This window comes from Rhinolophus hipposideros, assembly GCF_964194185.1.
Source record: "Rhinolophus hipposideros genome assembly, chromosome: 3".
Lineage (NCBI taxonomy): Eukaryota > Metazoa > Chordata > Mammalia > Chiroptera > Rhinolophidae > Rhinolophus > Rhinolophus hipposideros.
The window spans coordinates 66,662,232-66,677,026 of record NC_138049.1 but is presented as its reverse complement, the minus strand read 5'-3'; the positions used below and the strand labels follow the sequence as shown (position 1 = coordinate 66,677,026).

Here is a 14,795-nt window from a genome sequence, read left to right as displayed (position 1 = left end):
GTATTTGTTGGTGTTTTCTCCCTACCTGGCTTTTCTACTACTGTGCAATACTGCAGTTGTAGATGTTTTGTTGAGACAGAAGACTAATGCTGTCTAATCATCAAAAAGTGACCATGAGGCCCTAAGTAAGGTTTTTGGTAGCCTACAAGGTGCTCAATACTAATTATAATAAATAAATAAATAAATAAATAAATAAATAAATAAATAAATAAATAAATGAAGTGCCAGCAGATTAGAAAAAGAAAAGCACCTTTTTCTCCAGGATCGTGGCAGGCTCTCAGCTTGGCTAGAAGCAGGCTGGATATGAGCCCCTCCCATCCTGCCTTTGAGTATCACACAAACTACATGTCCATGTCAGACAGCCAAAAACCACATTATTCTGCTTTCTTCTGTATCCACCATGATATTGGGATGTTTCAATCAATTATCAATAGTTACTTATTTCTAACAAGTAACTATTATTTCTAACAAGACTGAAATGTATTCTAATAAAATTAGTTACTATAACTTATTCTTACAAAGATTATGTTTTAGCAAAAAGTCCTTGGAGATGAGTATGGATGAAAATGTTATACTGAAATTTAAAAAGAGTTCACCTAGGTTTTTCTTTTGTAAATGAAAATGTGTCTTTGTAATAAATCAATGATTGAAAGTAACCTCACAGGGTGATCTGATAATAGATTTCTAATTGAGCAGGTCATGGTGGGGAGTCAGCCCTAGGCCTATAATTTCTTTAGTAAAAGGTTTATCTTTGCCTTAAGCAAGTCCTGTCCATTGTTCTTGCACATCTATCTAGGTTAGCACACCTTTGAAATGCCAGAGTAATCCTCCTTTTCAGACTCCTCAGAGGCAGTAACCACCCTCAAGGTAGTGCAGAATCTTGTGAAGCATCCTGTAATCCAATCAGAGAGATTTCCCTGCCTTGCTTTCTCCCATCTTCATGTAATCTTTCTTATGATCTCTTCTTAATTCCAAACATATAAAAGAAACTGCAAAACTACCATTCTCGGGAGCATCTGAGATCTTGCTTCCTGGTATGTCATCAGTTTGGCTCAAATAAACTCATAAAAATTCTCTACAGGTTTGGACATTTCTTATGTCAACATTTTTTATTTGACATTCTTTTGGTGCCAAAAGTTAAAAAAGAGATAAAAATTTCTCTTCAATTTCATGCTAGAGAATAAGGTTAAAGGAGATAGTTTGCAGTTTCACGGTTCATTAAAGTCCTAAATAAATCACTAAATGTTTGGTAAGTTCTAAAAAGCACGAAGAGTGAAATACATACTGATTTAAACAGTTGAATTACAGAGTTAATACAGTCATATAAAACTGAAAAAAATGTATTTATAACCCCATAAATTTATAATTAACACTAAAATTTAAAACACAAAAGTTCTATAGAAGTTATTTATATGAATTTTATGTTGGAGAAAGAATGATTTAAAAATATGGTTTTGAAGGATCTTAAATAGGAAAACATAATACACTGTGTATTGTATAAGACACTGTGCTGATGAAAATAAATTATTAGTAAATTGAAAAAAATCAAACATTTTAAAAAAATGAAGCTCAAAATGAAAACATATGAACCAGAAGAATGCCTTTATAAAGTCTCTTCAGCATAATTTTCCTTTACTAAATGAAATTTAATTAAGTTAAATGAAGTGGAAAGAACAATTTTATTTAAAAATTGGTAACTGTACACTTTGGAGCTGAACATTTCAACATAGGAATGGGTTTAAATATTTAAAATGGAAAAGCACCTATATTTAAAATGTTCCCATTTATAGTTAGCAACTTTATTTCAGAGCTGGTTATCTTTTGTTTACTTTGTAACCAAAAAAACTTGGAAATAAAATTAAGAGATTATAGTATATACTTTGGATGTCATACTGACAAACTCTTTACCAAGCCCACCCAAGGATTATTTAATTATCTAGGGGAATGTAACTGCATTTGAATTTGAAATTTGTTAATTAAGGACTCTGAATCTGAGATGATATATAAAATTACAGATCTTGTCTGTTAGTGATGCAAATATTTTGTCTGGGAGAAAAGATGACTTCAAGATATGATTTTTATTGCCCTATCAGACATTAACCAGTTTTGTATCTATCCAAACCACCTTATTCTAATATTCCTTTTCAAATGTCTATACTCACTTTCTCAAAATGTTCTTTGAACTAGAGTTAAAATTTTGTTTCCTCATCAGAAAGTTAATGTCTTTACCTGTGTTGTTTCTTCTCCCTCCTAGCTTTACTGAGGTATAATGGACAAACAAGAATTGTACATATTTAAGATGCACAATGTGGTAGTTTGATATACCGTGTATAAGGCACTCCCATGTATAATGCACTCCCACATTTTTGGCCCAAACTTTCAAGGAAAAATATCTTTTGTTTTAATTTTTAATTCAAAATTTTATTTGTTTACACTTAGGTACTTGTTTTTTGTATTATAAAGGCATTTAACACTCATTTTTTAACATATTATAAGAAATTTCATGTAACAAATATTTACAAAACACAAGAACAGATACAAGTTCCAAGAAATTTTATGTACTGGTAACAAATTAATGATATTTATGCATCATAGAAGGCCAAGAGCTCTTCGTGGCTGCAAGTTCCTTACGAGTTCAACAAAACTGATTATCATATTCCAGGGTATTAGTTTGCATACAGATATCATTATTGATTTCCAGAGTTATACTTTTAACTCATAAGCATAAATAAAAGAATTAAAAACATTTATATAGATATGGAATTAGTACTACCCATGTTTAATGTGCATCCTTATTTTTCTCTCATAAATTTGGGCCAAAAAGTGCGCATTATACATGGCAAAATACGGTGTGTGTATATATATATTGTGAAATGATTACCACAATCAAACTAATTAATAACACAGTCATCATCTCACATAGTTACTATCTTTATTTTTGTGGTGAGAATACTTAATTTTATTCTCTAAGTAAATTTCAAGTGTACAGTAGAGTATTATTACCTATAGTCACAATACCATATATTAGATCTCCAAAACTTATTCATCTTACAAGCGACCAGTTTTGTACCCTTTGGTCAACATCTCCCCATCCTGTACCCTGCCCTCAATCCTCCATTCCCCACCTCCAGCCCTTGGCAACCAACATTCTACTTTCTGCTTCTATGGGTTTGACTTTTTTAGATTCCACATCTAAGTGAGATCATACAGTATTTGTGTTTCTGTGTCTGGCTTATTCACTGAGCATAATGTCTTCCATGCTCATCCACGTTTCATCACTGGAAGGATTTCTTTCTTTTTTTTAGGGTTGAATAACATTCAGTTGAATAGAGATATAATATATTTTCCTTATCCTTTTGTCCATTGATGGAAATTTAGGTTATTTCCATATCTTGCCTACTGTGAAAAATGATGCAGCGAACATGAGAATGTAAGTATCTCTTTTATTTATATCCTAATATATTATATCCATATCCATATCCAAATCCACATGTATATATCCAGAAGTGGGATTGGTTAATTCAGTGGCAGTTCTATTTTTGAGTTTTTGAGGAATCTCCATACTGTTTTCCAACTGGCTGTACCAATGCCCACCAACAGTATACCTGGGTTCCCTTTGCTCCACACTGTCACCAACACTTGTTATCTCTTGTCTTACTGATAACAGCCATCCTAAAAGGTGTGAGGTGATATCTCATTGTGGTTTTGATTTGCATTTTCCTAATGATTAGTGATATTGAGCACTTTTTCATATACCTGTGGTCATTTGTATGTCTTCTTTGGAAAATATCTGTTCAGGTCCTTTGCCCATTTTTTAATCAAGTTACTTGCTTCTTTGCTATTGAATTCTCTTATATATTTTGGACATTAACCCCTCATTAGGTAGATGGTATCCAAATAATTTTTTCCCATTCCATAGGTTGCATTTTCATTTTGTTGACTGTTTCCTTTGCTGCGCAAAAGCTTTTTAGTCTGATGTAGTCCCACTTCCTTATTTTTGCTTTTGTTGCGTGTGTTTTTGGTTTCCTCAAAAATTCACTGCTAAGACTAAAGTCTAGGAATTTTCCCCTTATGTTTTCTTCTAGTTTTATGGTTTAAGGTCTTATATTTAAGTCTTTAATCTGTTTGAGTTAATTTTTGTGTATGGTTTAAGATAAAGTTCCAATTTCATTTTTTTTTTTTGCATGTGGATATCCAGTTTTCCCAACTACATTTATTAGAGATTATCTTTCCCCTATTGTGTATTCTTGGTGTTTTTGTCAAAGGTTAGTTAACTGTATAGGTGTGGATTTATTTCTGGGCTCTATTCTCTTCCACTGGTTGAAGTATCTGTTTTTACGTAAGTACCATAACATTTGGATTACTATAGTTTTGAACTATAGTTTGAAATCTGGAAGTGTCATGCCTCCAGCTTTGTTCTTTCTCAAGATTGCTTTGGCTATTTGGGATCTTTTGTGGCCTGTATGAATGACAGAATTATTTTTTCTATTTATGGACAAATGCTGGGATTGCATTGAATTTGTAGATCACTTTGGGTAGTATGAACCTTTTAACAATGTTAATTCTTCCAATACATGAACAAGGTTATTTTTCGATTTCTTCGTGTCTTCTATTTCTTCCACCAATATTTTATAGTTTTAACATACAGATCTTTCACTTCTCTGGTTAAATTTATTCCTAAGTATTTTATTCTTTGTTAATGCCATTGTAAATGATTGCTGTCTTCATTGCTTTTTCAGATAGTCTATTGTTAGTGTACAGAAATGCAATTGATTTTCGTATGTTGTGTATCTTTCAACCTTACTGAAGTAATTCATTAGTTCTACTAGTTTTATGGTGGGGTCTTTAGGCCTTCATACATGTAAGTCGTTAGGGCTTTCTACACATATGTCATCTGAAGAGACAATTTTACTTCTTCCTTTCCAATTTGGATGACTTTTATTGCATTTTCTTGCCTAACTGCTCTGGCTAAGACTTTCAGTAGGATGTTGAGTAGAAGTGGAGAGAGTGGGCATCCTTGTCTTTTTCCTAATCTTAGAGGAAAACATTTCAGCTTTTTTCCATTGAGTATGATAGCTGTGAGCTTGTCATATATGACCTTCATTATGGGGTACAATCCTTCTATACCGAATTTGTTGGGAGGTTTTATCATGAGAGAATGTTGAATTTTGTTAAATGTTTTTTCCTGCACTTATTGAGATGATATACTTTTTATCCTTCATATTTATGATATGGTGTGTTATGTTTATTGATTTGCATATGTTGAACCATCTTTGCATTCTAGGGATAAATCCCACATGATTGTTGTGTATATCCAATTTATTGTGGAATTGGGTTTAATATTTGTTGAGGATTTTTGTAGCTATGTTCACCAGGGAGTGGCCTGTAATTAATTTTTCTGTAGTTTCCTTATCTGTTTTTGGTAGGGTAATACTAGCCTTAAAAAAAACATGAGTTTGGAAATGTTTCCTCCTTTTCAATTTTTTTGAAAGAGTTTGACAAGGATTGTCATTAATTCTTGTTTGAATGTTTGGTAGAGTTTACCTGTGAAGCTATCTGGTCAGGGGTTTTTCTTTGGTGGGAGGTTTTGGATTATTGCTTCAATCTCCTTATTCATTATGAGTCTGTTCAGATCTCTATTTCATCATGATTCTGTGTTGGTCAGCTCTGTGTTTCTAGAAATTTATCCATTTCTTCTAGGTTATGCAATTTGATGGCATCTAATTGTTCATAGCAGTGTCTTATGATCCTTGCATTTCTATGGTTATCAGTTGTAACATTATTTATGATTTTACTTTTGAGTCCTTGTTCTTTTTTTTCTTGGTTAGTCTAGCTAAAGGTTTGTCATTTTAAAAAATCTTTTTAATTTTTTTGAAACAACTCTAGTTTGATCTTTTCTATTGTTTTTCTAGTCTTTATTTCTGCTCAAATCTTTATTATTTCCTTCCTTTTGCTTACTTTGACTAAGTCTGTTCTTCCTCTAGTTCCTTCAGGTGTAAAGTTTGGTTGTTTGAGATCTTTCTTTTTCTTTTCCTTAAATGCCTAAATGTAGGCATTTATCACTATTAACTTCCCTCTTACATCTGTTTTTGTGGCACCCCATAGGTTTTGGTGTGTTGTGTTTCCATTTTCGCGTGTCTCAAGATACTTTTTGATTTCTTTATTTCTTCTTTGATCCATTGGCTGGTCATGAGTATGTTATTTAATCTCCACATATTTGTAAATTTTCCAATTTTCCTTCTGTTACTGATTTCTAGTTTCATATCGCTGAGTTCTAAAAAGATATCTGATATAATTTAAAACTTCTTTAAAACTGTTAAGATTTGTTTTGTGTCCTAATATCCTGGAGAATGTTATATGCATACTTGAGAAGAACATATACAGGTATCTTCCACTTCTCAAAAGTTCACTTTTCGCCACTGGACTTCTACAAAAGACCTACAATAGTGCTGTTTTTGCTAACTGAAGGAAATCTGAAGAGGATTTTTGCTATTACAAAAAAAGGTAAAAAGCAAAAATAGTGTTTAGCATTTGTCTGAGTATCCTTAAACTTAATGTAAGCCTCCTGTAGACAGCATATTGTTGGATCATGACCCACTCTGTCTTTTGATTGGCGAATTTAATCCATTTCCATTTAAACTAATTATCGATAGATAAGGGCTTACTATTGCCTTTTTATTATTTTCTGTTTTGTAGTTCCTTTTTTCTTTCTCTCTTGCTGTCTTCCTTTTCGATTTGTTGATTTTCCTCAATGGTATGCTTTGATTCCTTTCTCTTTCTCTTTTAGAATCTACTAGAAGTTTTTTTCTGTTTACCATGGGCTTACATAAGACATCTTATAACAGTCTATTTTAAGCTGAAAACAATTTAACTTCAATCTCATATAAAAACTCTACACTTTTACTTTTCTTCCCCCTTATATTTTATGCTTTGATATCACACTTAACATCTTTTTGTTTTTATTAATTATTTATTTATATTGGGGAATATTGGGGAGCAGTGTGTTTCTCCAGGTCCCATCAGAGCTCCATGTCGTTATCTTTCAATCTAGTTGTGGAGGGCGCAGCTCAGCTCCAAGTCCTGTTGCCTATTTCAATCTTTAGTTGCAGGGGGCACACATCCTATGTGGGAATTGAACTGGCAACCTTCTTTTTTTTTTTTTTTTTTTTTTTTTTTTTTTTTTTTTTTTTTTACCTATCTTGTAATTTTATTTTATTTTATTTTTTTTTATTTTATTTTTTTTTTTTTGAGTTTTATTCTTTTTTTTTTTTTTATTAATTAATTTATTTATTAGTTTCAGGTGTACAAAACAAGGTAATACTTAGACGTTCATCATTTATATCCCTCATACTGTGAACCCCCCTCCCCCCATCCACTATCCCTCCGACCTCACACTGAACCATCACATTATATATATAAAATTATAGTTGGCATTCATTAATGTTTAGCTTCTGATGTACAATGCCATGATCAGTTATCCACAGTATCCCTGAGGTGGTCTCCCAAATAGGACGCATGTCCATCGGATACCCAACAAAATCTTTACAACATTATAGAATACCTTCCCCAAATTAATTTTCAAAAGAAAAACCCTGAGGTGAACTGGCAACCTTCTTGTTGAGAGCTTCCACTCTAACCGAGTCATTTGTCCGCCCCTCTGGAAGCTCAAAGGCAGCTCGTTGTCTTCAATCTAGTTGAGGAGGGCGCAGCTATCTGGCCCATGTGGGAATCGAACAAGCAACCCTGTGTTCAGAGCTCGTGCTCTAACCAACTGAGCCATCGGCTGCCCGTTAACATCTTTTTATATATTAACAAGTTATTATAGTTTTAGTTATTTTTATTTCTTTTGTCTTCTAATTTTTATGCCAGTTAAAAGTGATTTACCTACCATTATTACAGTATTAGAATATTATGAATTTGACTATATATTTACCAATGAGTTTTATACTTTCATATATTTTCTTGTTGTTACTTAACATCCTTTTGTTTTAATTTGAAGAACTCCCTGTAGCATTTCTTGTCTAAGGTAGGTTCAGTAGATATGAACTCCCTCAGCTTTTGTTTGTTGGGGAATGTCTATCTTCGTTTCTGAAGGTCTGATTTACTTGGTATAGTACTCTGGGTTGGCAGTTATTTTCTTTCAGCACTTCGAATATATTATCCTACTCTCTTCTGGTCTCTCAGCAGGAATCAGCAGGGTTTCTGCTGATAAATGTGCTGATAGCCGTTCCAGGATTCCCTTGTATCTATCTAATTTAAGTCAATTTTCTCTTCCTTTTCTCAAACTTTTCCCTTTGTCATTGATTTCTGACAATTAGTTAACACTGTGTCTTGGGGTAATCTTCTTTGGGATGATCTTGCTTGGGCCTTTTGAACTTTATGAATGTGAGTGTCCATTTCCTTCCCAGGACTTAGGAAGTTTTTAGCCATTATTTCCTTAAATAAGCTTCCCCTTTCTCTCTTTCTTCTCCTTCTGGGACTCCCATAATGCACATATTTGTTCATTTGATGGAATCCTATAGGTCTTGTATGCTTTATTCAATCTTTTTCCTTTTAGTTCCTCTAAGTGGATATTTTATAGTGATCTGTCCTTGAGTATGCTGATGCTTTATTCTGTCTGATCCAGTGTGATGTTGAAACTTTCTTGAGTTTTTCAGTTCATTCATTGTGTTCTGAAGCTCCAGGATTTCTGTTTGGGTCTTTTTTACGATTTCTATTTCTTTATTAAACTTCTCGTTTTATTCACGTATTATTTTCTTGATTTCATCTAGTTGTCTATTTATGTTCTCTTGCATATTATTGAGTTCCTTTAAGATGATTATTTTGAATTCTTTGTCAGGCAATTCATAGATCTCCATTTCTTTGGGGTAAGTTACTAGATCTTGATTTGTTTCTTTTGGTGGTGTCATGTTTGTTTGCCTGATTCTTTGTGATCCATGTAGCCCTGCATTGGTATCTATACATTTGAAAAAGCAAACACCTCTTTCAGTCTTTAAAAACTGGTTTTGACAGGGAAAGACTTTTTCCTGTCAGGTCTCTGGGCTGATGGTATTGCCCCCAGGACTGCTGTTGAATGGGGATGGAGCTGAGCCATGTGGCTGTTGCTGAGTCTGCTATGGGTCCATGGCTGGTGGGTCTATAAAAGGGGCTTGGGTGGGTATGGATCCTGTCTGATCCCTGGGTGGATGAGACTGCCTTCAGGACCTTGGTCATTAGTGCTGGAGTTGGGACAAAGGTCTACTTCAGTGTCTGCAGTTGGGTACACAGATGGCAGGCTTGTTACCAGGAGCATGGATGGATGTGGCTCCTGCTGGGCTGCTGGGCAGACAGGAGTAGCCCTGGACCACATCTCAGTGTGTCTGGAACTTAGTTAGAGGGTGTGTCTCACACCGGCCCCTTGGTTGGGTACAACTACTTCCTGACTGAGGCAGGAGGGGCTGGAGCTGAGTCATAAGACTGCTGCAGGATCTGAGGTTGGACAAAGGTGGGTGGGACTACCTCTGAGGTTTATCCCACTGAATCCCTGGGCAGGCAGGACTGCTTCTAGACCATGAATGAAATGGGCTAGAGCTGAATCACAGGTCATTTCAGGGTCCACAGGCGTAGGCTAGCCTTCTCTAAACAACCCTCCTCAGTCTTGGGCTTCACTGAGGTTTTGCAGCCTGGATCTCAATGCTCTTACAAAGGTACTTTTGTCCATGGAAGGTTGTCAAATTATTGTTGCTGTGGGGAGATAAGATGGAGCACCTCCTATTCCACCATATTGCTTATGTCACTTTATCGGTATTGTTTCTATAGTGAGTCCATTTTAAACTTAAAAAAATTATTTTCATAGTTTGATGCAGTAGGGCAAGGTATTAAAACCAACTCTGTGCACCTTTGAGAATTGTGCAGTAATTAATTTTTACATTAGCATTACAAACACTTTTTAAATCAAATACTTAGAAGACCTTATTTTTCCCCTGAGATCTAAGGATAAAATGGGAAGGCAGCACTTAGGTGGCAGTCCTCTCAATCAGTTTAGTGTGGATCTTTCCTGGCACAAAGAAGAATCTATCCCAGATTTCAACTGCGTTACGTTTTAGCAACTGCAATGTCAATAAAACCAATTCAGGTCTAAAGGAATCCATGAAGGAGGCTATATGTGAACAAACCACACTAGAAATGCTGCCTTGGAGTAATTTCATAAATTTGCAGGAATACCTAATTCTCTAAAGCCTGTACTTTAGAGAACTACCAAAAATAATCAAAATTTTAGAATAGCAAGAAAGGAATGCCTTTATTCTAACATATAAAAAACAACTATATGACTACTTGAACGTTTATAGGCACTTTATTACTGTATTATAGGTACTTCTTCTGTCTCTGTCTCTCTCTCAATAGATATTTCAATCAATATATGCCATTTTGAGCATTTTCTCTCCAAAGATTTTAGCACCATTTTGGATCCTCAGAAGGTAAGTGTAACAATTATATAGCCTGAGTAAAAACCCCTGAAGAGAAAAATGGCATGGCTATCTGGTTTCACTCACCTCCCCATGTGGTGGCTCCTCCAGAAGGGGGTGGTGGTGCTGGTGCTGCAGCTGCTGCCGCCCCTCCAGAGGAAAAGTCTGGTTGGAGGTCCAGGAGATCACTAGATGGTTTAGAAGTGCTGAAAGGAAAATATAATTTTAAAATCAGATTTTGACGTTTTATGATGTAAATATATTCTTAAAGACTCATGCAAAAAACATCAAAGATTTTGTATATTTTAAATCAAATAAGAGAATAATATTTTGGAAAAATATAGCAGTATAGCATATGTCCTTCTATGAAGGGCTGGCAAACTACTTTTGTAGAGGGCTAGATGCTAAGTATTTTAGGTTTCTGTGCACGATGATCTCTATCACTACTTGACTCTGCCATTGTAGAATGAGACATAGTGCATAAACAAAGAAATGTGTCTTTGTTCCAATAAAATGTTATTTACAAAATTAGACAGTGGGCTAGATTTGAGCTCTGGGTCAAAGTTTGCCAACTCTTGCTCTACAGACAATAACAAAGTTAAAACATATTTCAAACAATGGGTCACTCACCAAGTCATAGAGCGGAAATTAAAAGGGAGAACCTAAATGCTTCAAAGTAAGGTGGAATTTTCTTAAACATGTTATGAAATGCTGATTATGAAGACTATGACAAAGGAAACACACTCGAAATAGTAAAGATATTAGGGTAATAAAATTATGGGTAATTTTTTTTCCTTTTCTCTATTTTCTAAGTATTTCTTTTTTTGTATGGAAAATTTCTTGTTTTTAGAAGAAAAATTATTTATAAGCCAAAGATACTAAAATGAATAATTACTAATGTAGCTCTTCTCTAAATAAACTACAATATATCAAGTTTGCCTGTTAGGAGGCCTCATCTAAAAATACTTCTATATTTTTTATTCTTATTCACTTGACGCTATGCTTTTCAATACCCCTTCATCTGTAGAAGTTCTAAGGAGGAGCCTAGAGCTTTGCTATTCCAAGTATCGTTCCCAAAATAGTAGCATCCTGAAACCTTGTTAGAAATGCAACATCTCAGGCTTATCCCATATCTACTATATCACAATCTTTATTTTAACATGACCCCAGGTGTTTCACATGTACATTCAGGTTTAAGGAGCACTGGCCTAAAAGTTACCAGATCAGAGACCAAGCCATCAGGGTCCCGGGGTCCCCACCTCTCTTTGTAAACAGTAGTTCCATCTTTACCTTTTCACATGTTAGATTTTCAACTAACATTCTTTTGAAGAAAGGATTATGATGCTTTAAAAAGTTTCAAAACCCCTGAAACTTGCCTAGTTTTGATGTCCATTTCATAAACACAACTGGTGTTAAGTGCCAGGATAGGGAAACATTTATTATTAAGACCCAAGTGAAAACTTTTATAAGAAGCGACTTAGTATAGAGGCAGAAAGGACTTGGTTTTACCAAGTGTGAGGATATAAAAAGCAGAACTAAGCAAGTAGAGGGTAACACAAATAGCTAACATGGGTACATTAGTTGGATTTATTGCTCAGTTCAAAATTTAATTCTCAAAATATAGGACATTCATAATCAGAGTCACAGATACTCTAAAATTAGATTAGAATCCTTTCAAGGCAAAACAGTCAAACAAAGAGTTGACCTAAAATTATTATTTGAGGAAACTCCCATAAGCTGGGGCTTCATTTTAGGGAGCCCTGAAATTTCACAGAATTCAGTCATCCCCACCTTTCTCACTTCTGACCTGTAGGTGCTTTAAAAGCTGATTAGGGATACCACTGCAGTCTCTTCCTACCACCAGAGTTTTGAGTCCCTCAGATGCACCAGCTAATTCATCTCCAACTGCAAGCTTTTTTAAAAAGCACTTTAAGACACCCTTTCAATTTCCCACAAGAAGAAACTACTTTAGAAAACATTTTCCACATCAGCAAATTTCAGAACTTGAAGTGTGTGCAGCATTTTTCCACTTCCTTTTCCAAATGCGTGAGCAACAAGGTGATCACCACAACTTAGGTCTTTCTAACACTTTGAGAGGTACAGGCCTAAGTAACTGTAAAAGGTACAAAATAACTTATTTGTGTACCTAAAAATAATAAAAATATATCACTTGTTAGGACTAGCTTTCATTTGTCTGAAATAATTTGGGTTCAGTACAGAAAAGCAAAACAAGAATTTCATCAAAATATTAATAAACAATTCACTGCATACTCGTTAACTAACCTGACTGGGACAGCCGCAGATGCAGTTGCAAATAAATCAACCGGTGGGGATGTGTCAATAGTTTTAGCTGGTGTAGAACTAGGAGATGTAACAGTTGTGGCTGGAGAAGACTGAAAGTGAAGATGTACAACACACTCTAGTCAAATACGAATCCACAAGACACAGAACAACAGGACTTTCACTTTGCAGACCCATGACATTCACAGCAAGTGTCTGGTAACTCATATTGGGAGAAAACACTCAAGAAAATTTGAAATAAACAATTGTAATAAATAATAAATAGTGGACAACACATCTTTCAAATCTTAAAAGTTAAATGTAATTTGTATAAAATGATAAAACGATTTGGCTTAACATTGCAAAGACTTCTATTCATGTATTTAAAATCAAAGCTAAATGTATTTCGTGGACAAAAAAATCGGTGGGAGTGATTTCTCTAACTGCCAAAAAAATTTTAAATTACCAGCTGAAATAGTTGTTATAAAATCAAGGCCATTCACTTTCCTTCACATCCTAGACAGACTTCATGTTAAGTCTTCTCAGGTGCCTTTAAAAATCTAGAAATCTAACTTACAAAATAGGTCACAGATGGCAGAGAATAATTCACAAAAAAGATTCAAGTCACTGATAGCTTGAGGATATCATGACTATCTCATCACTGATATGACAGAGATCAAACTAAAAAAGTGAAATAAAAGCTAACATGTATTGTCCTGGACTGGTTTATTTTTCAGAAGAGGACTTAACAGTCAACTTAACATATTTATAAATTAAAATTCTTATTGAGTTACTATGCCAATTCTACTGTCTTTTATTTTGTATATTTAATTCTCCACATAGTCACAAGAGAAAGATTATGGGAACATCTCGAAACAGTCCACTGATATTTAGTTCTGTAAGTGGAAATGAGCTATGATAGCAAGTAAAGTACACGAAGACCAAGACCAAGCAAGGGCTCCTAGATATAGCTGTAACTGGACATCTGACTTCAAATAGACCAAACTTAAAAGACATTTCAAACAGAATATTTTAAGCAAAAGGACTGAGGAGATGAGAAATTTTTAAAAATTTCTAGACGTATCTAGTATCTGTCCAATGCCTGTTTGTCTAAGAATATAACTAATTAGGAAGTCAAAATTCAACAGATACACAAGTGCCAAACATTCAGCCCTTCAAGAAAGACAAAGTATAAGCACTACGGCTGTTACTCAGAAAACATTAACTCAAACCTCTCTTCACTCAAATTTCAAATTTTCCAAATGGAATGTGAAAGATTATCAAGGGAATGGAAAGGGCTAACTAAAATTAATTTGCACGTCATCCACTGAGGACACTGAAAAATTCCTCCAAAAGAATTTTTTTTTAAAGCAACACAGGTAAATGAGCTTAAAAAGGTGTATGAAATACCACCAAGAACTTAATGACAGCAATGAATCTACAAACATAAATACAGAAACGAAGGTCTTCAAAGGCCCATTAAAATCTGCCTTGTAACAGCAATTTCTGAAGAGATGAGAGAGCTAGGGAAACAGAACCAAAATAACCCCATTATTATAAAAAGTCAGTAAAATTCAATTTGGCCAAAATGCAGAAACAGACCATCCCAAAGGATGTCGTAATTTTACCACACTCTTCTCAACAGTCATATATTGGAATTTTTCACAGACATAATGATTTTTAAATTTCGCTTTGTATCAGAATCACCACTGTTTGTTTTATTTGATTGTTTGTTCTAGCTTTCCTAGGGAGTCTTAGGTAGCCAGCCAGGCACTGGCACAGAATAGGGTGTCTGGGACCCACCAGTGCAGCCATGATGACATCCTTCATGTCTGTAATGACAGCAATTATATAATGGAAATTTGTCAAAGAGGAAAGAACACATCACATTTTTTTTTTTGCCTGAAAAATACAATGACAAATATGAACCACAGACCTACAGAAGTAAATGCTCTTGTCACTGATAACCCTCATCCTGTCCTTCAACACGCTAAAAAAGAGACAGGGAGGTGAAAGGGTTATTAAATTCATTAAAGTAGACTGTGTAAAAAGGCATGCTTGTGGAAAGAT

General features: G+C 34.6%; 1 protein-coding gene across 13 annotated transcripts in view; it reads right to left on the bottom strand.

Moving 5' to 3' along the window:
- The window catches only part of SNAP91 (synaptosome associated protein 91), a 139,161-nt gene that overhangs the window by 44,133 nt on the left and 80,233 nt on the right, over positions 1-14,795 (bottom strand). For all 13 annotated transcript variants that reach the window (XM_081040042.1, XM_081040041.1, XM_081040039.1 and 10 more), the window contains exons 12-13: positions 12,729-12,838; positions 10,533-10,651 (exon numbers count right to left, since the gene is read on the bottom strand). In XM_081040042.1, coding sequence (XP_080896168.1) covers positions 10,533-10,651; positions 12,729-12,838 — 229 coding nt within the window. The remainder of the gene's footprint in view (positions 1-10,532; positions 10,652-12,728; positions 12,839-14,795) is intronic.